At 41.8% G+C, this 24,470-nt stretch overlaps 1 protein-coding gene across 1 annotated transcript in view; it reads left to right on the forward strand.

Annotated features, from left to right (window-relative positions):
• CCDC83 (coiled-coil domain containing 83) overlaps nt 1-24,470 on the forward strand; it is a gene marked incomplete at both ends in the record, with an annotated part of 56,682 nt that overhangs the window by 11,586 nt on the left and 20,626 nt on the right. Inside the window, 5 exons of the mRNA XM_084250996.1 lie at nt 38-203; nt 1,200-1,367; nt 8,877-8,968; nt 17,058-17,126; nt 22,870-22,991. Of these exons, the coding sequence (XP_084107122.1) occupies nt 38-203; nt 1,200-1,367; nt 8,877-8,968; nt 17,058-17,126; nt 22,870-22,991 (617 nt within the window). The remainder of the gene's footprint in view (nt 1-37; nt 204-1,199; nt 1,368-8,876; nt 8,969-17,057; nt 17,127-22,869; nt 22,992-24,470) is intronic.

Raw genomic sequence — 24,470 nt, forward strand, 5'->3', positions numbered from 1 at the left:
ATCGGTTGTTGCTAGTTACTATTGATTTTCATGACAGAATAAACGCTTAAAGGATGAGCAGATTTGGCACATACGGAACCTATTAAAGGAACTCAGTGAAGAAGAGAAGTCGGTGGTATTGCCAGCCATAACAAGAGAGGAAGTTGAAGAAGCAATGAAGGAAAAATGGAAATTTGAGAGAGACAAGGAACAAAACTTGAAAGGTGATTTAGGAACTTAGAAAATTGTCCTAATTCATTGTATCAAGTTAATTCTTGATTATATTAGTGGCTTGTATCTATCAGGTTGGGAATTCCGTTCACGTAGTTCAGATGACATCATTGCCACCACAACCACAGACACGTAAGCTCAATGGGCAGGGGAGGGGAATGACAGAGCGGGCAGAGGCACTGCGGGAGAAGGACAGTGACCAAAAACAAAGACCGATGAAACCACCTGACTCCACACCAGACGACACCCTGTTCTGCACCACCGCGAACTCCTGACACCAGAGACACATGCTTCCTGTTGGGAAATTTACTTGTTTGGTGCCTTCATTGACTTCAGCCTCAGTTCAAATTTATGAGTGAAGTTTGTCCCCCCAATATCTTCAAAGAAGCTACCCACTCCTCTCACCTCCCGTTCGATGGAGAAAGAAGAATTCCAGTTGGAAAAGGGCAAGTTTGGAGGTCGAGCTTAGCGATGATGGGAGGTGCGGGAGGACATGTTGTTGTGACTGTCACATACTCTTGTGTCACACAGTGGAAGTCCGAGGAGATGAACTTTAGACGACAGACTCAAACAACTTACAAAAATGGTTACGAGAGGTGGTAGAAGGATATAAACTGAAATTACTTTGCCCATAAATGGCCATAAAAATTAGTTTACTGATAATCTATGTGATATAATAAATTGTACAAAAATAAGATTGATATCAAGCTATCGCAGGGGTAATTCAAAGTTATTCCTAGAATTTGTGTTTGTTAGCATCTCAATCACAGTCCAAAACCACACATCTACTACATAGGTAGAAGTTTAATTTTAATTACATTTTGAATCATTAGGGATAAGTTCAAATAGTTTAATTACCATCAATTATAGATCTAAAGTATCATTTATTGGTAACAGAATTTTAATATTAATTTTATCAGTTTCATAAAATCAAATTGCAAGTTGCAATGACAACAGAGTGACATGGGGCCTTGATTTTCTTTCAATAGATATGCGCACGCAGATAATTAATAGTGAAAAGCTATTTCTTGAGAAACTTGGTGAGAAGGAATATTGGGAAGCGTACAAGAATGTAGGGAGTGAACAGCATGCCAAAATCATTACCGCCTTACAAAATGACATCAGCACAGTTAAAGAGAATGCGGAGAAAATGTCAGGTCAGTTGCAACAAGACTAGTGCATGTTCAGTAAGAAATCACGCTCCACATTATTTGGTGGAAAAAAGATTGGGTGTTTCCTGACCCGCTGGCAAAGGGGGAGGAAGTAGAGAAACTATCCCGGGACAGCCTATAAGACTGAGAAGGGAAAATAAAGGAGTGGGTGATGCAGGAATGGAGAAGTCCTGCAACCATCTGACCTCAGGGAAGAAGCTTAGTTCTCTGGGGGGTGTCTGTGCTCCCACCCTGGGTCTGGAGAATTCCGCTAGGGTAAGGGGTCCTGGGAGTGGGTTTATCAGAAGGGGAACTCACCTGAGGTGAGCTCAGGCAACTTTCCCAGGCTAGATGTCCAGAATCACTGTGGAGACGTGCCCAAGGAAAGGCTAAGCCATGGTCAGAAAAACGCTGGTGAGCAAAGGTGAGCTGGTTGTGGAGAGGGTGTGCATGCGGATGGCGTCAGGTGCGACGGAGCTCACTAGATCCAGGAACCCTGAGACCACCAGTCTGTCGCTGAGGTGAGTTAAAAAACACCGGAGAAATAACTCATGCAGTGCTGCAACCCCAAAACAAATAGCCTAATTGAAAAATGGGGAGAGGTTGTTGTAAAGGCAGGAAGACAACAGTGCAGGTTTTCTGATCCCATGCAGCCTGGGTGAAGGAGGGATCAGAGTCCTTAGTGGCTTTTTGCAGGTCTTTTTATTTAGATTACCAGGTACGCAGCAGGCAGGGGCGCTGGGGGTGCCGGGAGGCTGGCAGGCCTCCCAGCCCCCAGCAAGTCTTCACTCTATCTGGGCTCTCCGGCCTTCTCTCTCTCGGCTTCTGCTGCTTCTTTCTCGGCTTCTCTTTTGGCTTCTGCTGGCATCCCCGTGACGCCGCCCTTAAAAGCCCAGTCTCAGCCCAGGTGAATCCCATCTACCTATGCCCACACCCTACTCCAGGTGCCCGCCATCAGGCATGCGTTCAGGACCGCAAGGATCCATCATCTATCCTGATGGCGGGAGGGCAGACAAGCCTGACGTTTTTCCTTACCCTACGGTTGTGAAATAGACATATCTCCAAAGAAGGCACACAGACGCCAATAGGCTCGCGGGAAACTGTGGCATCGTCCCTCAGTTCACTCAGTGTTCTATAACACAATACCAGAGATTTAGTGGCTTATAAAGAACAAGAATTTATTTCTCATACTTCTGGAGGCTGGGACTCTTAGGATCAAGCCAGCCAAGGTGGTGTCTGGTTAGAGCCCAGTTTCTGGTTCAATGACAGCCACCTTCTCACTGCCCTCCATGGCAGAGGGGGCGAGGGAACGCTTTGGGCACCCACTCATCCTACCCACGAGGTCTCCCATCTTCTGTCCTAATCACTTCCGGATGCCATTGCTTTGGGGATTGGGTTTTAACATATGTACCTGGCTGGGGGATGTATTGTAAGAGAAGCTGGTACACTGCGCCCTGAAACAAGGCCCAAGCCCAACTGGGATGGGGAGTTAGGGTGTCCCTACAGGGAGACAGGAGCCTGGGGGTGGGGGGAGAAGGAGGAGATTGAGAGCCAGAGGCAAAAGGAAGAGTTACTTGCTAATCAACCTCCGAAGAGAGCACATTCCCTACGTCAGGGACATGCGAGTGGAGTATTATAAGTAGCCATTGAGAGGGTGGTCCTTCGAAGCCTATGAAAACAGCCCCAGAAGGGAGGAATCAGTTTAAATTCCAGCGAGGACCAGAAAGAGGAACATTAGTTCGGGATTGTCTCAGTCAAGCAGAGCCTCTCCTGTCCCCGTCTGTGCTACGCTTGAACCCTGAGGGACGCACAGAAGCCCCAGTCAGAGGAAAGAGCAAGGTCCACGCTAGTAAAAGAATAGCCATTACCTTGATAAAGTTTAAGGTTTTTATTTTGATGGACAGATGAGTAACTGATTTGAAGGACCTTTAATTATCACAAAGGAAGCAAAAGAATCGTAGAATTTTCCATACATTTTATTCAGAGAGAGATACTAGCCTTAGGGTATGAAGGGAAGAGACAAAAGTAAAGTTGCTCGATCCCTTGATCCCTCCCTGACACCCCTGTGTGATCCGTGTGGGCTGTAACACCCGCAGGAAGGAAGGGCAGCACCAAGGGGGGAAACATGAGCTCCCCTGACCCGGGTCGCTCTGCGGATGGCTCCTTCCAGGGTCACCCCTCATGGTCTCTGACTATTCCTTTCCTGGGGCCCTGGCTTTGTTCTGTGCCTGTTTCCTTTCTCACTTTCCACAGAAAGTCCTGTGATTCCCCTGACCCTGAGGAAGGCTGGTCTGATCACCTGCCTCAGCAAAGATGAAGCAACGCTTCTGTCCATGCTTCCCCGGGGGTCATTGGTTGGCTCCAGCGGCAAACTTTCGTTGGCCAACTCTCCAATTCTTCCTTTTGCCACCGCCTCCCCTGCGCCTTTGAGGCTGGGGCAGGCAGGACCTAGTGCTGCTTCCCTGAGCTTTAGCTCGAAGGAGGGTCATTGATGTGCGCAGGACAAGACTCAGTGCAAGGAAAGGGAAACTTAGATGAGGTCCAGGAATAAAGTGTGTGGTTATTCACTCAAAGTCACTAGACATTACAGCCCCAGAGCATCCTTACTTTTGTCCTTCCCCAGGGGTCCCCGAATTGCTTGTGCATTGATGGCAACTTAAAGGACTTGGGTTCAAGTTCATTTACAAAAAGAGGACATTGCTTTTTTGAGTAATGGCACGATCCTTTAAAATAGAAGCAACTGTGCCCTGTTTAAAGGTAACAGAGGCCCAGGGAAGTTATGTGTCTTAACCAAACTCACAAACTTAGTTAAAAGTAGTAGAAACGGGACTCAAGAAAAATTTACTCATCTGTGAAATGAGAGTCCCCAGTGACCCCCAAGACAACATTTCTAGCTCCTGCAGTCTTTCTTTTATTTTTCATTGAGATAAAATTTCATTATAGCGTAGAATTTCAGGTGTGCATCATTGAGAATCAACAAGTATAGATACTATATCAAGTCCCCAGTAAGAGCCCAATCCTCTTGTTTGCTATACCATTATCACTTCTGCCCTGATTTACCCACTCTCCTTCCCCTTCCTTCTGGTAACCACTAATTTGTCTTACAGCTTCAATCTTTATTTAGTTTTGTTTACTTCATCCATTTGTTTTCTCTATATATGAGTGAAGTCCTATGGCATTTGTCTTTCTCCATCCGACCTATTTCACTAAGCATAATATCCCCCATGTGTTGGTGCAAATGGCAGGATTTAAACTTTATAGCTGAGTAGTAGTCCACTGTGTATATATGCTACATCTTCTTTACTCAATCACCAGTCAATGGGCACTGAGGTTGCTTTCAGTTCTTGGCTATTGTAAATAATGCTGCAATAAACATAGGCAGCACCTGCTTGTCTGTCACATACCTCATCTAACTCTGCCATGTCCCTTTGAAATAGAGGGAACCGTGCCCTGCTTAAAGATAACAGAGGCTCAGAGAAGTTCATTGTCTTAGCCAAACTCACACTTAGTTAAAAGTAGTCGAAATGGGACTCAAGAAGCAGTAAACGGTATGTGTCGAAGGGAGGCGTCTGACCCAGCCCTGTGACCAGGGAGGAAGGTGGCTCACCAGAGCTGAGGATGTTGTTGGCTGCACCTGTTCTGTGGTCTCCAGAAAGGGCCTGAAAGGAAGACACCACCACAGGAGCGGATCAGCACATAAAGTGGGTGAAAATTGGATCACCAACTCCAAAAAGTTCTGGAGATGCCAGTGAAGGCCAGACACAACAGGGAGGGCAGAACCGTGCAAAGCAAGCAGCAGCCAGCGTGGATTTGCTGTCAGCTTCTGGGACATGCCCCGTGAGAGTGGGGATCCCAGCAGCCAAGGCATCCTCTCCCTGTTGCAATGTCTCAAGTCTTTATGAAGAGACTTTCACATCCTCACAGTTTCTTCAGTTATAGTCGCAAATAAATGGTTAATGGTTGTTATCCAAAGCATGATCTGATCATAATAGGTTTTGCATATCTTCCCTTGTGTTGGTTACTCTAGTTTTAAAAGGAAAAAACAGTGCAGAGAATTTTCTGTGGCATTGGAGGCAGAGTTGCCTGATAGACTGGCTGCTCTGGTGCCGACAGGGCCGTGTAACTACCACCTTTGGGCATGTTTGCTCATCTACTTTTTATGATTTACAGCAAAAAATTAATATTTAATGTTTTCAAGCTCCAGGTTTTATGTTTCTTTCAGATACTAAAAATATAAAATCCATTATAGCTTTTAGATTGATGGATGTGTTTTCAGAGATAGCAACTTCAAATAAAGGACCCAGTATCAGTCCAATAGAGGAGGTCCTGAATTGAAAAAGAAATTCCATCAGAAATTAGATTGTAGAGCCTCCCCGGTGGCACAGGTGGGTGAGCGCAGTGCTGTGAAGCTGTGCGCAGCTTCTGCAGTGCTGGTTTGATCCCGGCCGGCAGGCAAGGGTCCCGCATGGCACCAGACCTCTCCTGTCTTGCCAACTGCTCCCCTCAGCAGTGTATTTCGTCAGTCTGCCTATTCTGTTCCCCGTTCTGGCTCTGGTGAATCCTCTCATCCCCCACACTTATGTCCTGTACCCTGATTCTTGCATAAATAAATAAATCTTAAAAAAAAAGAAAAGAAATTAGATGTAATGATTAAAATATTCAAGTAATTACTTTGAGTGAGAGTAAGAAAAATGCAGATTCTAGAGATGTGCATATGTGGGTTAGAATAATGAAGAACTCCACTTTTCTTTTTCTCCAGATATTAAAATAGACAAGACCCCAAACCTAGTAAATCCCACCAGACATCTTGGTGCCAACTCTATCAGAGGCAAGAATAGTCCTCTCCCGACCCCCTTTCTTTTCTCTCCACAATGTGGGAGAGTCCTCTATTTACCCACCCCCCTTCCCTCCCCACTAAAGTTCTCACCAAATGCTGTCTTGGTGATGAACCTCAGATCATTGGCCTGGGAAAGATTTGCCAGTTGCCAAATTTCATTTCATTTTCAATATATTTTTCAATATCCATTCTGTCCCAGGAATTACAGCAAAAATGGAAGAGACATGTTTACACTCCTTTTTCAGCATTTTCATGAAATGGGGGAAGCACTGGTGCCAGAAAGAAGCTCAGAGAAAGGCTGCATTGCTCCCACCTCCCTTCCAGGCCCGTCACCTCCTTGGCTTGGTTTCTGGTCTATTGCAAGACCAGACCTCGGATCTCCTTGCCAGTAGATGGAGCTCCTTGAGAGCTCTGCTTTGAATGACTTGGTCTGGTGTGACAATTTTCCCTTTGAAACAATATCCTACATGTCATGGCAGTTAGCTTCCACAGTACTAGTGAACAATACTATTTTTCAGTTATAGAATAAGTTATATAGGCCTAGGTAGACCACTCCAGAAATCTAGCAGCTGTAATTATCAACATTCAGATAGGAAAATGCTTTGACTTCCAAGTAATTGTCTTTCAGATGTTTTAAATAAAACACAGCTAATGGGGACAGATAGCAAAGATATGACCTTAAACACAACTACTGATTATTCTCAGTAGTGAACACGGCTCCTTCCTGTCACACACTGCTGACTACCTTACTTTGGTCTTTGCTCAATTGTCCCATCCACAGGGCCTCTCTGGTGGCACAGGCTCTTTGGCACAGCGTTGTGAAGCTGTCCGCAGCCTCTGCAGCGCAGGTTCAATCCCAGCTGGCCAGGGAGATACCCACGTGGTGCAGCAGACCTCTCCTGACTCGCCCGCTGCTCCCCTCAGCAGTGTATTTCATCAGACTGCTTGTTCTGTTCCCCACTCTGTCTCTGGTGAATCCTCTCACCCTCCCGTACATCTGGTCTGTACCCCAGCTCTTGTATAAATAAAATAAATCTTTAAAAAAAAAACTTCCTCTGATAAAATAGAAAGACTTAGTTTTTCTTCATCACAACCACCACCGCCTGAAGTATTATTTGCTATTTAACTTCTGTATGGTTCTGGCGCCTCACCCCCCCTACCCCCAAAATATACAGCATCTTCCCCTGGCCTTCAGTGGTGTCACGCACACCAAGAGAGCTTGATGACATCTTGTTGGATAAAAGTATGAAAAAACTGGACTCGTTTACCTAGGTTTATTTCTCTCCACTCTCTAAAGCAGCCTCAATATTACTGCTCTTGGCTTTCTTTAAACAGGGCTGTTGGTTATATGGTCTCTAAGCATCATTCAAGGACTAAAGTCAGGCATTTGTGGCATAAGACATTCTGGAGAGGATGTCAGACTCTGTACGTCCTCATCTTTCTTGCTCTGAGCCCAATTCAAGACCCAGTCTCCTGACTTTTGCAGCCCCTCTGCTCCTCACTCTCCTCTCAGTCTGCCTTTCCTGCTCAACAATATTGGAAATTTAATTCACTGGTGTCCAATGTACAAGATGCTACTCAAGCAGATTTCAAATCTTTATATTTTTGTGTGGAAGCAGAAGTGTAGGTAGCCACACAAATTTTGAAACGTTAGAAATTCTCCCCTTGGAGAAATAAACCCTTGAAAATATCAATTTTCTTGATGAAAACATCACCTTCAACTACTTCACATTAACATACTACTAAATAATTGGAGCATTTCTTCTGATTGGAGGGTACTAGATTCTTCAGTAAAAATGTACCCTCAAGGGCCTCCCCTGGTGGCGCAGCAGTTGAGTGCTGGGCGGCAAAGCTGCCTGCAGCCTCTATAGCACCGGTTCAATCCCCGGCCGCTGGCAAGGGTCCCACATGGCACGCAGACCTCTCCTGCCTTGCCCGCTGCTCCCTCAGCAGTGTACTTAGTCAGTCTGCCTGTTCTGCTCACCACTCTGGCTCTGGTGAATTCTCTCACCCTCCCGCGCCTCTAACTGTACCCAATGCTTGTATCAATAAATAAATCTTTAAAAAAAAATGTACCCTCAAAATCCAGGAGGGGGAATTGTGTTGAGGTTTCTCCCACAAGGTCGTGTGACCAAATTTCACCTTTTCTTCCCACCATTTTGCATCCTGTGGAGGCCTGCTGGGAACAGGACTTCTAAAATATGGCTGGAAAGCTCTGGACAAGTTTTGCTACCTAAAAGTAGAATCTCTTGATCCAGAGGGTGCAGATAGATCTCCATAAAATTGAAGGGGATTATGCTAAAGATAGAACTAAATTTTATCTAGGCAAGAGATGTGCTTATGTATACAAAACAAAGACTAACACTGTGACTCCTGGTGGCAAATGAATAAAACTAGATTAATCTGGGAACAATAAGGCGTGCCCATGGAAACGGGCATGGTTGCTACCAAATAGTTAAAAGCAACCTTCTTGCAAAAGCCACTGGACACAGAATCTATGTGATTGTTGTACCCCTCAATAAACTTCCTGAAAAGCAAGTAAATAAAAGTGGATTATTTTCTTGGCGGGGAAAAATGTATAGAAAGGAAAGGTGAGGATCATGGAAGATAAAATTTACTGACATTATTGTTTTACATAGGATCAGCCTTGTAAATGTTTTTACTTTTTTTTTTTAAAGAACAGTATAAAATCACTCTCCATGATGCTAGAAAGAAAATAATCAAAGAAACTTTGCTGCAACTGGACCAAAAGAAGGAATGGGCCACGCAGGTATATTTCAATTTTCTTTCATTGAACGTCAGTGAATACACATTCGTTGATAATTTCCTCCCATTTATTCTTGTGATATTTAGATTAAGAACTTAACTTACTAAGTGTATAAACTGAATTTGTTTCTTAACTTTTCTATACTTTGGGTTCCTAATCTATGAAATACAGTAGCAGCATGTACTTTGAAGACTGATGTGAGGATTGAATTAGATGATTTAAATAGTTTATCACCCCACAAGGAACAAGAGCTCAGTACATTATCATTCAGTTATTTTTAAGCATAATAATAATGGTGTAAGGGCAGGACAGGACACAGTGCAGGATTTCTGATCCCCTGCAGACCGGGTAAAGGAGGAGTCAGAGTCCTCAGTAGTTTTGCAGGTTTTTTATTTGGGGTTCACCAGGCATATGGCAGGCAGGGGTGCTGGCTGGGGGGCTGGGAGGCGGGCAGGGCTCCCAGCCCCCAGCAAGTCTTCACTCTATTTGGGCTCTCTGGCGTTGGTTCTGCTGCTTCTCGGCTTTTCTTTCGGCTTCAGCTTCGGCTTCTACTGCTGCTTCTACTGCTGCTGCTGCTGCTGCTGCTGCTCGCGTCCCCCCCGTGATGCCACCCTTAAAAGCACAGTCTTAGCTCAGCTGAATCCCATCTACCTATGCCCACACCCTATTCCAGGTGCCCGCCATCAGGCATGCATTCAGGACAAGGATCCATCATCTATCTTGATGGCGGAAGGGCAGAAAAGCCTGATATTTTCTTTACCTTACAAATGGCAACAAACAATACTATTAAATAAAAATTTGGTATGAATTATAGGAAAAAATACAATTTGTCTAAAAAGTACTTTCTTATGTGTCCAAATCATTGCTGGAGTATTAAAAGCTTGGGATATACAGTGTTTGAGATATAATTTACAATTTTATATGTTTTCTAATATCTTTGTTTTGCACAAAATATCTGAACTTTCTTTTTGTTGTCCTTCCCCTGTTCCCAGACTGTCTCCTAAATCCCTTCTGGATTGTCTCTTCTGGAATAGCCCTTCAGAATCAAAAACATCTCATCTTTCCAAAATTCTTTTTTTTTTTTAATATTAAATTTTATTTTTATATTTCCCCATACAATTGCAAACGCCCCATTCTGACCCCAATCCTTCCCCTCCCACCCCCCACCCCCCAAAAAGTGTCTCTGGTTCATAGTTTTTTGTTGATTTTGATTTTCACTTTCTTATATTCATTTTCCTGGTCCCTTATTTAAGTTTTCTACATCCCTGCTATGAGTGAGACCATCTGGTATTTTTCTTTTTCTTTTTGGCTTATTTCGCTGAGCATGATCCCTTCCAGCGCCATCCATGTTGCTGCAAATTGCATGTGTTTATCTTTTTTGAATGCTGAGTAATATTCTATGGTATATATGTACCACATCTTCTTGATCCAGTCATCTATTTTTGGGCATTTGGGTTGTTTCCAAAGCTTAGCTATTGTAAACAGTGCTGCTATAAACATAGGGGTGCAGGTGTTCTTTGGAATTGATGTTTCTGTGTCCTTTGGGTAAATACCTAGGAGTGGAATTGCTGGATCATATGGAAGCTCTATGTTTAGTAGGTCCAGAAATCTCCACACCGCTCTTCATAGTGGTTGGACCAGTTTGCACTCCCACCAACAGTGCTGAAGAGTTCCTTTTTCTCCACACCCTCGCCAACATTTGTTGTTGCTAGTTTTTTTAATATGTGCCATTCTCACTGGTGTGAGATGGTATCTCATGGTAGTTTTGATTTGCATTTCCCTGATGACAAGTGATGTTGAACATTTTTTCATATGTCTGTTGGCCATTTGCATTTCCTCTTCAGAGAAGTTTCTTTTTAGCTCTTCTGCCCATTTTTTGACTGGATTATTTACTTTGTTGTTGCTGAGTCTCATCAGCTCTTTGCAGATTTTTGTGATCAGTCCTTTATCATTAGTGTTGGGTGCAAAAATGTTCTCCCAGTTGGTGGGGTTTCTCTTTGTTTTTGTTATTGTCTCTTTTGCTGTGCAGAAGCTCTTTAATTTGATGTGGTCCCAGCTGTTTATCTTTGTCTTCACTATCACTGCTTTGGGTGATGTGTCTGTAAAGATGTCTTTGATGTGCAAATCCCGTAGTGTTTCGCCTATATTTCCTTCTATGTATTTTATGGTTTCAGGTCTTATGTCTAGTTCTTTAATCCATTTTGAGTTGATTTTTGTGTATGGTGTGAGGTAGTGGTCAAGCTTCATTCTTTTGCATGTAGCGACCCAGTTTTCCCAGCACCATTTATTGAATAAACTTTCTTTGCTCCAATGCATAGTCTTTGCTCCTTTGTCAAAGATTAGTTGACCATAAATCTGTGGGTTTATTTCTGGATTTTCTATTCGATTCCATTGGTCTGTATGTCTGTTCTTGTTCCAATACCATGCAGTTTTGATGATTATGGCTTTGTAGTATAGTTTGAAGTCTGGGAGTGTGATGCCTCCATTTCCTTCTTTTTTTTTCAGTAGAGCTTTGGCTATTCGGGGTTGTTGGTGATTCCATATGAATTTCATCAATAATTGTTCTATTTCTTTGAAGAATGCCATTGAGATTTTGATTGGAATAGCATTGAATCTGTATATTGCTTTTGGTCGGATGGCCATTTTAATAATGTTTATTCTTCCAATCCATGAGCAGGGGATGTCTTTCCATTTCTTTGTGTCTTCTTCTATTTCTTTTAACAGTGTTTTATAGTTTTCTTTGTATAGGTCCTTTACCTCTTTTGTTAGATTTATTCCCAAATATTTGATTTTTTTTGTTTCGATAATAAAAGGGGTGGTTTTTTTGATTTCTTCTTCTTCAGATTTATTGTTTGTGTATAGGAAGGCTACTGACTTTTGCGTGTTGATTTTGTATCCTGCCACTTTACTGAATTGATTGATGAGTTGAATTAGTTTTTCTGTGGAGATTTTGGGGTTCTCTATGTATATTATCATATCATCTGCAAAGAGTGATAGTTTGACTTCTTCTTTTCCTATTTGGATTCCTTGGATGTCTTTCTCTTGTCTTATTGCTCTGGCTAGGACTTCCAGTATTATATTGAAAAGCAGTGGTGAGAGTGGACATCCTTGTCTTGTTCCAGATCTTAATGGAATTGCTTTCAGCTTTTCACCATTGAGAATGATACTGGCTGTTGGCTTGTCATAGATGGCCTTTATGATGTTGAGGTATGTTCCTTGTATCCCAAGAATTTCAAGGGCTTTTATCATGAATGGGTGTTGCACTTTGTCGAAAGCTTTCTCAGCATCTATTGATATTATCATATGGTTTTTATATTTCTTTTTGTTGATGTGTTGGATAACGTTGATTGATTTTCGGATGTTAAACCATCCTTGTGCCCCTGGAATTAATCCTACTTGGTCGTGGTGAATTATCTTATGGATACATTGTTGGATTCTGATAGCTAAAATTTTATTGAGGATTTTTGCATCAGTGTTCATTAGGGAGATTGGCCTATAGTTTTCCTTTTTTGTGTTGTCCTTATTCGGTTTTGGTATTAGTGTAATATTGGCTTCATAGAACGTGTTTGGTATTGTCCCTTCCTTCTCAATTTTTTGGAAGAGTTTGTGAAGGATAGGCACTAATTCGTCTCTGAATGTTTGGTAGAATTCATTTGTAAATCCATCAGGTCCTGGGCTTTTGTTTTTGGGGAGGTTTTTGATTACCATTTCAATTTCACTGCTTGTAATTGGTCTGTTTAGGTGTTCTATTTCTTCTTTATCTAGCTTTGGTTGATTGTAGAGTTGTAGGAATTTGTCCATCTCCTCTAGATTGTTGAACTTGTTTCCATATAACTGTTCATAGTAGTTACTGATTATTCTTTTGATTTCTGCTGTGTCCGTTGTGATTTCTCCTCTTTCATTTATGATCCTGTGTATTTGTGCTTTCTCCCTTTTTTCCTTTGTGAGCCTGGCTAGGGGTTTGTCTATTTTATTTATTTTTTCAAAGAACCAGCTCTTGGTTTCATTGATCTTTTGGATTGTTTTTTTAGTTTCAATTTCATTTATTTCTGCTTTGGTTTTTGTTATTTCTTTTCTTCTACTGGTTTTGGGGTTTTTTTGTTGTTCTTTTTCTAGATCTTTGAGCTTCGAGATTAGGTTGTTTCTTTGAGTTCTTTCTTGTTTTTTGATGTGAGCTTCTATTGCTATATATTTTCCTCTTATTACTGCTTTTGCTGCATCCCATACATTTAGGATATTGGTGTCCTCCTTGTCATTCAATTCAAAGAATTTTTTAATTTCTTCTTTGATCTCCTCGTTAGTCCAGTGGTCTTCCAATAGTGTGGCTTTTAATCTCCATGAGGTAGGATAGTTCCTTGCCTTCTTTTTACGATTTATTTCTAGTTTGATGCCTTCATGGTCAGAAAAGATGGTTGGTATGATTTCAATCTTGGTGTATCTGTTGATGTTTGTCTTGTGCCCCAGTATGTGATCGATCCTGGAGAATGATCCGTGTGCGCTTGAGAAAAATGTGTACTCCGTTTTTTTTGGGTTTAGTGTTCTATAGATGTCTGTTAAGCCCAAATGCTCTAGGTCCTTATTTAGAGCTTTACTTTCTTTACTTATTTTTTGTCTTGTTGATCTATCCATTGTTGATAGTGGTGTGTTGAAGTCTCCCACTACGTATGTGTTTTCTCTGATGTCTGTTTTCAGAGAGGACAACAGTTGTCTGATATATTTTGGTGCTCTTTCGTTTGGTGAGTATATGTTAATGAGTGTTATTTCTTCTTGAAGTATTGTCCCCTTAATCATAATGTAGTGACCATTAGGGTCTCTTTATTTTTTTGAGTTTGAAGTCTGTTTTATCTAAGTATAGCTGTTCCTGCTTTCTTTTTTTGCCCATTTGCTTGTAGGATTGTTTTCCATCCTTTGACTTTGAGCCTATTTTTATCTTTTGTAGCTAAATGTGTTTCCTAGAGACAGCAAAAGGTTGGGTTTTGTTTCTTAATCCAGGCTGCAACTCTGTGTCTTTTTATTGAAGAGTTTAGTCCATTTACATTTAGAGTTAATATTGATATGTTAGCATCTGTATTTGCCATTATGTTTGTCTTTCCTTTGATTTTATTTATTCTTTTAATAACTTTTTTTTTTTTTTTGGTCTTCTTTCGTTGTTATTCGTCCCTCTGAGGTTCTGGCTTTAGGATTCCTTGTAGTATTTTTTGGAGTGGGGGTTTATTCGTAATGAAATTCCGGAGTTTCTCTTTGTCTGGGAAGGTCCATATTCTTTCTTCATGGAGGAAAGAGAGCTTTGCGGGATAGAGTATTCTTGGTTGGCATCTGTTTTCTTGGAGTCTGTTGACTATGTCCCTTCACTCTCTCCTTGCCCGTAGTGTTTCTTCAGAGAAGTCTGATGTCAGCCTGATTGGTTTTCCTTTGAATGTTATCTGTTTCTTCCCTCTTGTCAGCTTCATTATTTTTTCCTTGTCCTGGATTCTTGGGAGCTTTACTATTATGTGTCTTGCTGTGTTTTTCCTTTCGTCGTGGAAGTTTGGTGTTCTTCTTGCTTCTTGTATATCAATTTTCAGCTCCTTCTTCGCATTTGGGAAGTTCTCTTCAATTATCTCCTGGAATATTTTCTCTGTTCCTACATCTCTCTCCTCTCCTTCTGGAATTCCTATAACTCTTATATTTCCTTTCCTCATGGAGTCAGATAGTTCCCGAAGTCTTTCTTCATTCTTTTTCCTTCGTACTTCTCTTTCCTTTTCTGTTTTGGTTCTTTTTATTTCTGTGTCTTCAAGAGAACTTATTCGTTCTTCCATTTCATCTATTCTGCTTTCCTTGCTTTTCCCGGAGTTCTTTAGTTCCTCCATTAATTCTTTGATCTCCTGCATTTCTTTTACTTCCCTCTTTAGGGACTCAATTTCCTTCTTCTGATCTATCACTTTTTTAATCATGGCAATTTTAAATTCTCTTTCTGGAAGTCTCAGAAGTTCTTCCAAGTTGCTGTCGTTGCAATCTGGGGAGTGGTTTTCTTTTTGTGGTGTGCTTCTTTCCTGAGGAGTTGTTAGGTTGCGTGTGGTTCTTCTACTCCCTACTGTCTGTTTTCTAATTTGTCATATGCGTTGGGACACTGTGTTGCTCGGACTGACTGACATCTTGGGTGAACTTCTCCGCTCCCCTCTGGCTCTTCCAGGAGCCATCTCTGTCTTCTGGGGGAGCTTTCTGCTGGTTTTAGGCAGTTTTTACTGAAGAAATGTCCCTGTTCTCAAATGGCGAAGCGGGATGCAGTCCCTGCGCCTCCGGTTTCAGGCACACTCTTCTGTGCCCCGGTCTGCCCCGGACGTGGGTGCCTGCTCCCTCTGTGGGCTCAGACTGCTGGTCGGAAGGGGCCTGGCGTGGAATAACTTCCCGGCTGGCCACTGGGTCCTCCAGAAGCCTTCTGCCCTTTTCAATCAGTCTTAAGAAATTTCCTGTTTTATGGGGTGTTAGTGACTTTTTTTTCCTGGTCACTAGGTGGCGCCAGAGATCTCTCCTATTGTCCTTGGGGGGCTGTTTTTCACCTCCCCCCACCCCGTGGGACAGGGAACAGAGCTGGGATGGTAGGGTACACCTCAACAGCTTTGGGGTGCTGTGTCTGCCTTGTGCCCCACCGTCGTGGAGAACCCATGCCCCAAATTTTCGTGCCCCGGGTCTCAGTTCAAAGCCCTCAGTTCCAGGACGCGGGCTGTAGCCCAGTTCAGTGGCGCGGGAATGGCGCCTTTTGCACCGCTGCCGTGCCTGGGCGCCTGGTTCCTGCTTACTCAGGGAGGGACCTTCACCTCAGTGAGGACCTCCGTGCGTCTCCCCGCAAGCCTAGGTCGTCTCCCCTCAAGCCTAGGTCGCAGGCGCGGGGACCTGGGCAGCTGCAATCCCGGTCTGCACTTGCTTTTCAAGCGCGCCCAGCGCGCTGCTTTCCGCGCAAGCTTACCTGCAGCCCGGGCTGTGTGCGCGTCCCGGGGTCTTTGTTCTTCTCTAATGGAGCCCGGAGCCGTTCGCTCACCGCCACGGCGAATCCTGCAGGGTTCGCCTCAGCTCCCATTCACGGGGTGTGGTGGCTGCAATAGTTCCTTTCCACTCCCAGTCCCGCTTGCTGCGTCATTTGTTCTTGTTGGCCGTTTTGGTTTGTTGTTTTCCTCCTCTCTGCCGGTTGGAGAGTGCCGCCTCTGTGGGCGGGGGGAGGGGAGCAGGGTTCTGCGCTTCCCTCCCTTCTAGTCCTCTTTTATGGCCACTTTCTTCTTCGGGTAGTTTGCTGGAGTCACCCGTTTATCTTCCGTGTCCCAGTTCTCACTGGGACCTGCCGCTTTTCCTCCCTATTAACTTTTTTTTAATGGGAGATCTTACTCGCAGCGTCTCCTCACCGCCATGTTGCTCCGCCCCCCTTTCCAAAATTCTTAACTGAGTTTCAGTTGCTATTGTTTGTTGCTTCCCCATTGGTTCAATTTCTTTTTTTTTTTTCAGTATTCTTTTCTATTGCATGATTTTTTACTGAGTTGTACAAATACAGAGGATTTTGGAGAACTGACCACTGATTTATCTCCCCATGCAATTTGTCCACTCTGTGGCTGAAGATGAGTAAATGGTGAAATCAACAATTAAGTGATCTGACCATAGTTAATGATGGTTAAACTATGAAGATCCATATGCTACAAATGTGTGTGTGTGTGTATTTCATTATAAAGTGAAGATTATGTCATGGCCATAAACTTGAAGAAAGTTTGGTCACTGTAGTTTAACCATCTTAATTGTAGAGCTCATTGAATGACTGATTTCACAATAGTAGTCAGATTTAGTCATAATCAAGGCTAAATTGAATTAACAGCCAGCATCCATAAATTGCCTGTATTAAAGGTGTAAATAAGCAAAAAACAAAAAAAAAAAAAAAAACAAACAAAAAAACACACAAAAAAACAGTATAATAGAATGGTAAAGAATGACCGAGCCAAAAGTTCTTCGGTATGTTTCCAAGTTGCAAAACTTAATTTTCAATGATCGACAAGTCAATTGTGCATCACCACTGCTACAACTGTGATTTGCTGTGTGGCCACTCTTCCTTAACACAGAATTTTTCTTTTAGAAAGCTTTGAGGTTAATTGACAAAGGCAGCTATCGGGAGATCTGGGAGAATGACTGGCTGAAGAAAGAGGTAAGTGAAACTGTTAGAAAAGGATTTCTTCTTTCTCATTTTTTGAACTACAAATGACTTTTGTTTATGAGCTGAAGTCATTGAAAGAGCCAGAACTCTGACTGACTGAGGTCAAATGAAATTCGAGTGGAATCCCTAATCTTATTAAAGCAGTGTAAGGCAGGAATGGACACAGTGCAGGTTTTCTAGGATCCAGCAGACTGGATAAAGGAGGAGTCAGAGTCCTCAGTGGCTTTTTGCAGGTCTTTTTATTGGGATTTACCCGGTCCACAGCAGGTAAGGGTGCTGGTGGGCCGGGAGGCTGGCAGGCCTCCCAGCCCCCAGCAAGTCTTCATTCTATCTGGGCTCTCCGGCCTTCTCTCACCTTCTGCTTCTCTTGCTTCTCTCTCAGCTTCTCTTTTGGCTTCTGCTGCTGCTGCTATCTCTACTTCTTGGCTTCTGCTGGCGTCCCCATGAAGCCGCCCTTAAAAGCCCAGTCTCAGCCCAGGTGAATCCCATCTACCTATGCCCACACCCTACTCCAGGTGCCGCCATCAGGCATGCATTCAGGACTGCAAGGATCCATCATCTGTCCTGATGGCGGGAGGGCAGAAAAGCCTGACATTTTCTTTACCCTACAAGCAGTTACTCAACATATACTACAAATAATTTCAATTGTACTAAGAAATCATGTTTGGCATGACATAGTATATGCAGTGTATTTAAATGTACAAAATGTCTTTATCTCCTAACTTTTATCTGGCCTTCCCTGCTCCCTTGGGTGACAGGAACAAGGCAAAAGGCTCAATTTAACCTTATTCTCTGCTGTTTTAAGTGGCCTCTTTGAGATCCCATGGTCTCCTTTGGATTAATTGTCTTTTTTTGTTTACTCTTCCTACCCCTGCTCTCTCCAAGGGGCATATTACTAAAGAAGGTGCAGAGGTTTCCTTCGGATCATTCCTCCTCCACCTTTCTGTTGTGGGGGAAGGACTCTAATCTGCACCTGGCACAGGGGATTTCTGAAATGGACTAATGTGGACATTATTTTGCAGCCAACTCTGGTTTAGTCATTTATCGAACCCCTGGTTATAGTCACTTGTCAATGACAAATACGTCCTGCACATACCGCCTCTAGATCCCACCCCAGCTTGCCCCCCGGCTCTCTTCTCCCCTCCTCTGGAGAGCACGCAGGAATCCATGCATGCAGAGTACTGCCTCACTCAGCGGTCTGGTCTCCCTGTATCAGCGCTGCAACAACCACCCTGGCTGCCTGTGGCCATGTGACGACCTCTACGCCCTTGTTACAAGCTTCTGCCCTGTTGTTCTTACATCCTATACTCCTATACACTGGTTCCTCTGCCCTTACGTAGCTCCTTACTCTCCTCTGCCTGGAAAACTCCAGTGCTTCCGTTTAGGATGGACTTTGAGAATCAATTTCCATGGGAGTCATTTTGTAACTCCTCCAAGAAATCTTTAATATTTCTCCAGTGTGCTCCTGTTTTACTGTAACTCTTGCTTAAAAATATGCCGAAATGTCCATTTGTTGTCTTTTCACTGCACTGACTATATCTTCTCAAATATATGTACTAATGAAATTTAGTAAGTCGTCTATCCTAACTAAGTGGAAATTGAATGAAACATTATCAATGAATATACATAAACGCACTGGAGGAATGAGTTAAATATGTTGGTCAGATCTCAGGTGAAGGAAGCAGTTATGTTAAAACCTTTGTGAATTGTTTGTGTTGTGGTTGAAGAGAGAAGACTGATCCTATCTGTTATGAAAGGTCACTGAAGTAAAATTACAGTAATACAAAAAGGAGCCCATCAAAAGAGAATAGGAGGAGTTAACCAGCGGAATCTGTTTTCAATTATTTTCTGAAGACAGAAAGTTGACGTTGAGGACATGTTGCTAAACGAAGCAGACAAATCATCTTTGGTCTAGATGTCACAGGAGTGCTGGGCAGGCTCTGCAAGGCTCACTGCTTTGAACTTCCCTTTGCCTCCAGACTAGCAGCTACACGACTTCGGCTTAGATGCCATCTAGGAAAGAAAACTCACTGCGTTTGGAAAGAGTCAATGCCACACAGCTTTTGTGAGCAGATTATTTGTATGTGATTCTCAAATGTACATGGTCAGCACTAATTTGGGTATGTCCTCAGCTCTGAAACTGAATTTTTATTTTCATGTGCGTGTCCGAAAGGCGCTTCAAACTCACAAAACCTAAAGCAGCACTCATTAAATTTCTCCTTCAATTTTTGTTTTGTTCCCTACGGTTCCTTTCTCGCCATCTGCGCGCACCTCTGGGGAAAATGTCAGGGTCTGCTTCTCCTTTTCCCTTTTCTTTGAAACCTATTGGACTGGAGTTGGTGAGTGCAGGAGACAAGGGGTTTAAGACTCAATATGCTTTCTATGCTTTTGACAATTATGTCTAAATTGGCTTTGTAGAGTCGTGGTGAATAGGAGCCCATACTCCTACTAAAAAACCAATCAAGATGAATCCTCATTTTCTAAAAAAAAGGCACTAATTTTAAAAAATTCGAGGTGAGTTTAATAGTTAAAGGAATATTAGGGAAGAACTTAGTTCTTATGCTTTCATTAAATACAAACAGTACGATCATAATGATTATAATTTAACTATTCAAATCAAATCTTATAAGATGCCACAGATATTTAATTTACAGAAAATGAATGCAAAAATATTTATTTTACTGACAGGAAAGGCTGGTAGGTTGCCATGATCCTTCCTACTAAAGTGAAAAATTACATTCTGTTTTGTCTTATTCTCATAATTTAGTGGAAATAAAAAATGTCAAGTTTAATTGAATCAGGAACAAAAAGAGTTCAGTAATAAAGGTCAAGTAATTTTAAGGTAATGCAATACATTTATTTTCTACTTCAATAAATATTCATTTTAGCATTATTAAATTTATTCACAAATTAATTAAAACCCTTTTTGGTTATAAGTATTATCATAAAAATTGAAAATTGCTTCCAAATTGAACAATATATGTCCATTAATTTATTTGAGGAAGGTTTAGAATGAGTAACAAGGAATATTTAATAATGGAACTCTTAAAAACTTTTTTCCACGTAACTATCTCTCAAGAATAACCAAAAAACTTAGATCTCTGAGAAGTATATGAGACCTCCCGTTGCATGACTTTAATGATCTAGTTTTATTTAGCATGTGAATTAGGAAAAGGAAGAAAACTGAAATTCCCAAATAGCTTAGATTAGAGTAAAAAAATGGGAAGCCAGAGAAACGAGAGCAAGGGAGGCAGAGTTTCACAATCAGAGTTTCAAGTGTGAAAGGGCACAAGGTCAACTTGGATCTTGCAGGAGAAAATGTCAAAAGCATACACTCGATTCAGGATCCTAGGTCCTTGTCTTGTAACAGTTTTAACTAAATGTTCTGCCCTTATTTCTTAAGCACATTTCTTTAATATTTTGGCAGAAGAGGAAGGAGGGAGGGAAAGTGGTCTTCTACTTCCTTGCTTTCATTTTCTGGGAATCTAAGGTATTTATCTGGCAATAAATAGGAACTAGTTTTCATTCTCTAACATTTTGAAAAGCTGGGAGTGAGGTAACAATGAGAACCTTACTGAATACTCCAAAGAGGTATGTCACAGGATGGCCATAGCTTGAAAAATGGAGCTTAACTCCCTCCAAGGGACCTTATTCTCAGCTTCAGATGGAGACCAAAGACGGTGTGTGCATCTGCCAAGCGCACCAAGTCCTTAGGTCAAACATTCCAAATGTGCTGTCAACTCCTTCTGCTTCTTTCTCATCCTTTGACATTTGAAAAATTATAAACTTTCCAGTAAGGCATTCAGGCTTGTAATCAAGCTGATTATTTCTCAACCTCTGAGATCCTAAAGCACCACCCCCTAGTTTTGTAATCAATATTACAGATTTAATGATTTTTTTCTAAATTGTTTAAGGCACATACCTAATATATGCCCTTTTTGTCCTAATTCCAAACCACCAGAAATATTTTAGCCTTTTCTATTACTCATATTGTTTTATATTCTAATTGCTTGTGTTTTGGTCACTGAATTGTAAACTCTTCTGACGGCAGGAGCTATGCTTTAATCCCCTTTGTATTCTCCTACATCTAGCTAGTACAGAACTCTGCCCTGGTAAGAATTCAAGCATTTAATAAATGATTTATATGCTAGAAATATGCATGTGGTAAAATTCTGAATGCTTCAGGATTAAAAAATACAATAATTAAATTACAAAGCAGAAATATTAGTATTCACCTTCCAAATGATCCGTTATATCATATTCCCTCAAGAAAATACTCTCTACAGTTTATCTTTCTATTATTCTCACCAACCTACCACTTTCTCTTTTTTATTTTTACTTCTAATTCTTCCATAGTCCTAACCGGTCCCCACGAGTACCTCTTGATCCAGGACTTTTTTAGTTCATGCTGCTCTGTGTGGGCAGAGAAGTGAATTGGTCAACATTTCTTCAGTAAATGTTAATTAAGTCTGCCATGTCTATCAGTGACATTCCATCGCCTACAAGACAAAAATCAGATTCATTAGCTGGTTTGACTCTTCCCAAATTGTCTAGTTCCTCTCCTACTTCTCCCCACTCCCTTTTTATATCTACCCACACCAAAATAATTGTGTCTTTGCACATGTGTTTCCTTCCACCTAGAATAGACCCTCTGTTGTCAGCCTGGGGAATCCCTACATGGTCTTCAAGATCCAAATGAGATGTCACCTCTTCTATTAGTACCTCCCCCTTTTTTTTTAAAGATTTATTTATTTATGCATACAAGAACTGGGGGACAGGTCAGAGGTGCAGGGGGTGAGAGCTTCACCAGAGACAGAGTGGGGAGCGGAACAGGCAGATTGACCGAAGTACACTGCTGAGGGGAGCAGCAGGTGAGACAGGAGAGGTCTGCTGCGCCCTGTGGGTAGCTCCCTGTTTGGGGATCAAACTCATGCTGTAGTGGCTGTTGATTGCTTCATAGGTTGCATCTTAACCCCTTGTGCTTAGTACCCCCTTAACCCCTCATAGCTGGCAGACATAGAATGAACTTTTTTTCCTCCCACAGCACCTGGGCAACCTCTATTATGGTTTTAATCACACTTGTTTCTATTTTCATTATATCTTTCTCACTAGACTAAGAGTTCCTTGAAGGTTATTATATCTTGCTGATCCTTTGTTTCCAAAGTGCATGATGGGTTCTGGTACATAGCAGTCATAGAGTGCAATTGGATGAATGGATGAGCAATATTCCATTTGCTTGATATTTCCTGGAACCACTACAGCACTCAGAGAAAATATATTTGTATTACAGGAGCTATTAGAGCCAGTAGGCCTGTACGTCTGTTTTTTTTAATGCCATAACGTAGGCTTTTTATTATGAGTTTTCATTATGTTGTTTATAATTAACCTTAGGCAGATTCTTATTCTTATACAATATAGATAAAAATATTTATCCTTCTTATTTTCTTGTTTACCTCTAGCTCAAATATAAGCCCAGTGATATTTTTGAAAGGGTAGGAAAGGACAACTCCTCCCATTCTCTTTATAAGTGCCTAACCATGCACATAGGTTATGCAAATAGTCTAGAAAATAGTACTACTGTTCCTTCTTTGAAAGGGAGGGCAAGCAAGCCCAATAATAAATAATACAGGATAGATCCAACCCCCTGACAAATATAATTTTAGGAGTTGAATTTCTTATAGATTAAGTAGAACTAAGTCAATAATTGCTAACAACCACTCTCTTCTGAGAACAGATTGAAATTCACAGAAAGGAAGTTGAAGATATGGAACATGTTATTCATGAACTGGAAGAAGAAAATTTGATGCTTATTGATCAACTATTCAACTGTAGACTTGTGGATCTCAAAATACCCAGGTATAAGTCATTAACATATCTGGAAAATATTTTTAAAACATGTATATATGAAGAAAAGTTTCTTTCACTTTGTTTTTAAATTTATAAACATTTTTAAAATATGAATAAATCTTCTTTGCACAATGAATGTATTCATTATATGCCACAAATATGATAGTGTGCATAAAATGCCTTAAAATGGTAGAGATCCAAAAACTTGGTTTTTGCCTATTCATTATGTTTTTTTAATATTCCAGTTTTGATGGAAAAAACTATGCCCTGAAGTATAAAATTAAAACTCAAAGTGGCAGTCATAATTCGGGCAAGCAGTCAGAAACAAGAAGTCAAAGAAATCATCTAAATAGCACATTTAGGAGCAGAGGGGCAATGAATCACACAAATGCAGGGTGTATGCCCAAGATGGGAAAGAGATGTCTCGGCATAAGAATTAAAGCAAAGAAGTTAAAAATGGTAGAAGGGACAGGAAAAAAATTTCATCCATGTAGTTCCTGTTGTTTGTGTACCGTGGAAAGAAAACTATTTGAAACATGATAAGATTTTTGTTGCTGTTGTTGTTACTGTTTATTTATAAACTTCTTAATGTGTTTTGAAAAGGGTGAATACAGGTTAGGTCGTGTGGTTTTTGTTTGATGCAAAAGTGCAAAGTGATGGGTGTTAGGATACAAGATTGGAGCCACTGGAAGCTAGTGCTATTAATTACTTTATAGCCTGAAAGCTGGTGGGGAGGTGGGGGTGTGTGCTCCACAGTAGAGAAAGGTCACCTACTACCTCTCTCCCAAAATTTATGGGGGCTGCTCTAGAAAAGCAGGTACGGTACAGATGGTGTCGGCAGGCAGACTGAACCAACTGGCTGGTCCCTGAGCTCCTGTATTCACAGTCTTGCACTGATGCCCTGGCGGATCCCCCCGGGAGGCAGGCGTCTGGCTGCCCCCCAGGGAGCTGGTGCTCTTTTTTTGCCAGTCCTGCACTCTCTGATCAGGTTTCCAGCTTCAGGCTTCTGTTCCGCCTATAATCCTTGCCATCTGCTCTGCCCGCCACCTTCTTTGTGTTCATGTCTAATCTCCACCTGCTGGTGCTGTGGCGTCCTTTTTTTTTTTTTTTAATAATTAATTGTTTTTATTTTTTTTACATCATTGTTCATTTTCAAACAATATTTGTTCCCCCCACAACCTCAGGTGTAGTCCCCATGGAGTGTCCTTCCCCAAGGCACCCGAGCACCATCACCTCAGTCCCCTGTGCCCCTCCCTCCCTCCCTCTCATCCCTCTCCGCCTCCTCCCCTGCAGGATGTCTCTGATTCACAATTGTCTGTTTTTGCTTTGTTGTGTTTTGTACTGTTATTATTTTTCACACTGATGTCTTGTTGGGTTCCCCTATATTCCTGCTATAAGTGAAACCATCCGCTATTTTTCTTTCTCCTTCTGGTTTATTTCACTGAGCAGAATTTCTTCCTGCTCCATCCACGTTGCTGCTCTACCTGC

Source organism: Talpa europaea, assembly GCF_964194135.1.
Source record: "Talpa europaea genome assembly, chromosome: 1".
NCBI classification, from domain to species: domain Eukaryota; kingdom Metazoa; phylum Chordata; class Mammalia; order Eulipotyphla; family Talpidae; genus Talpa; species Talpa europaea.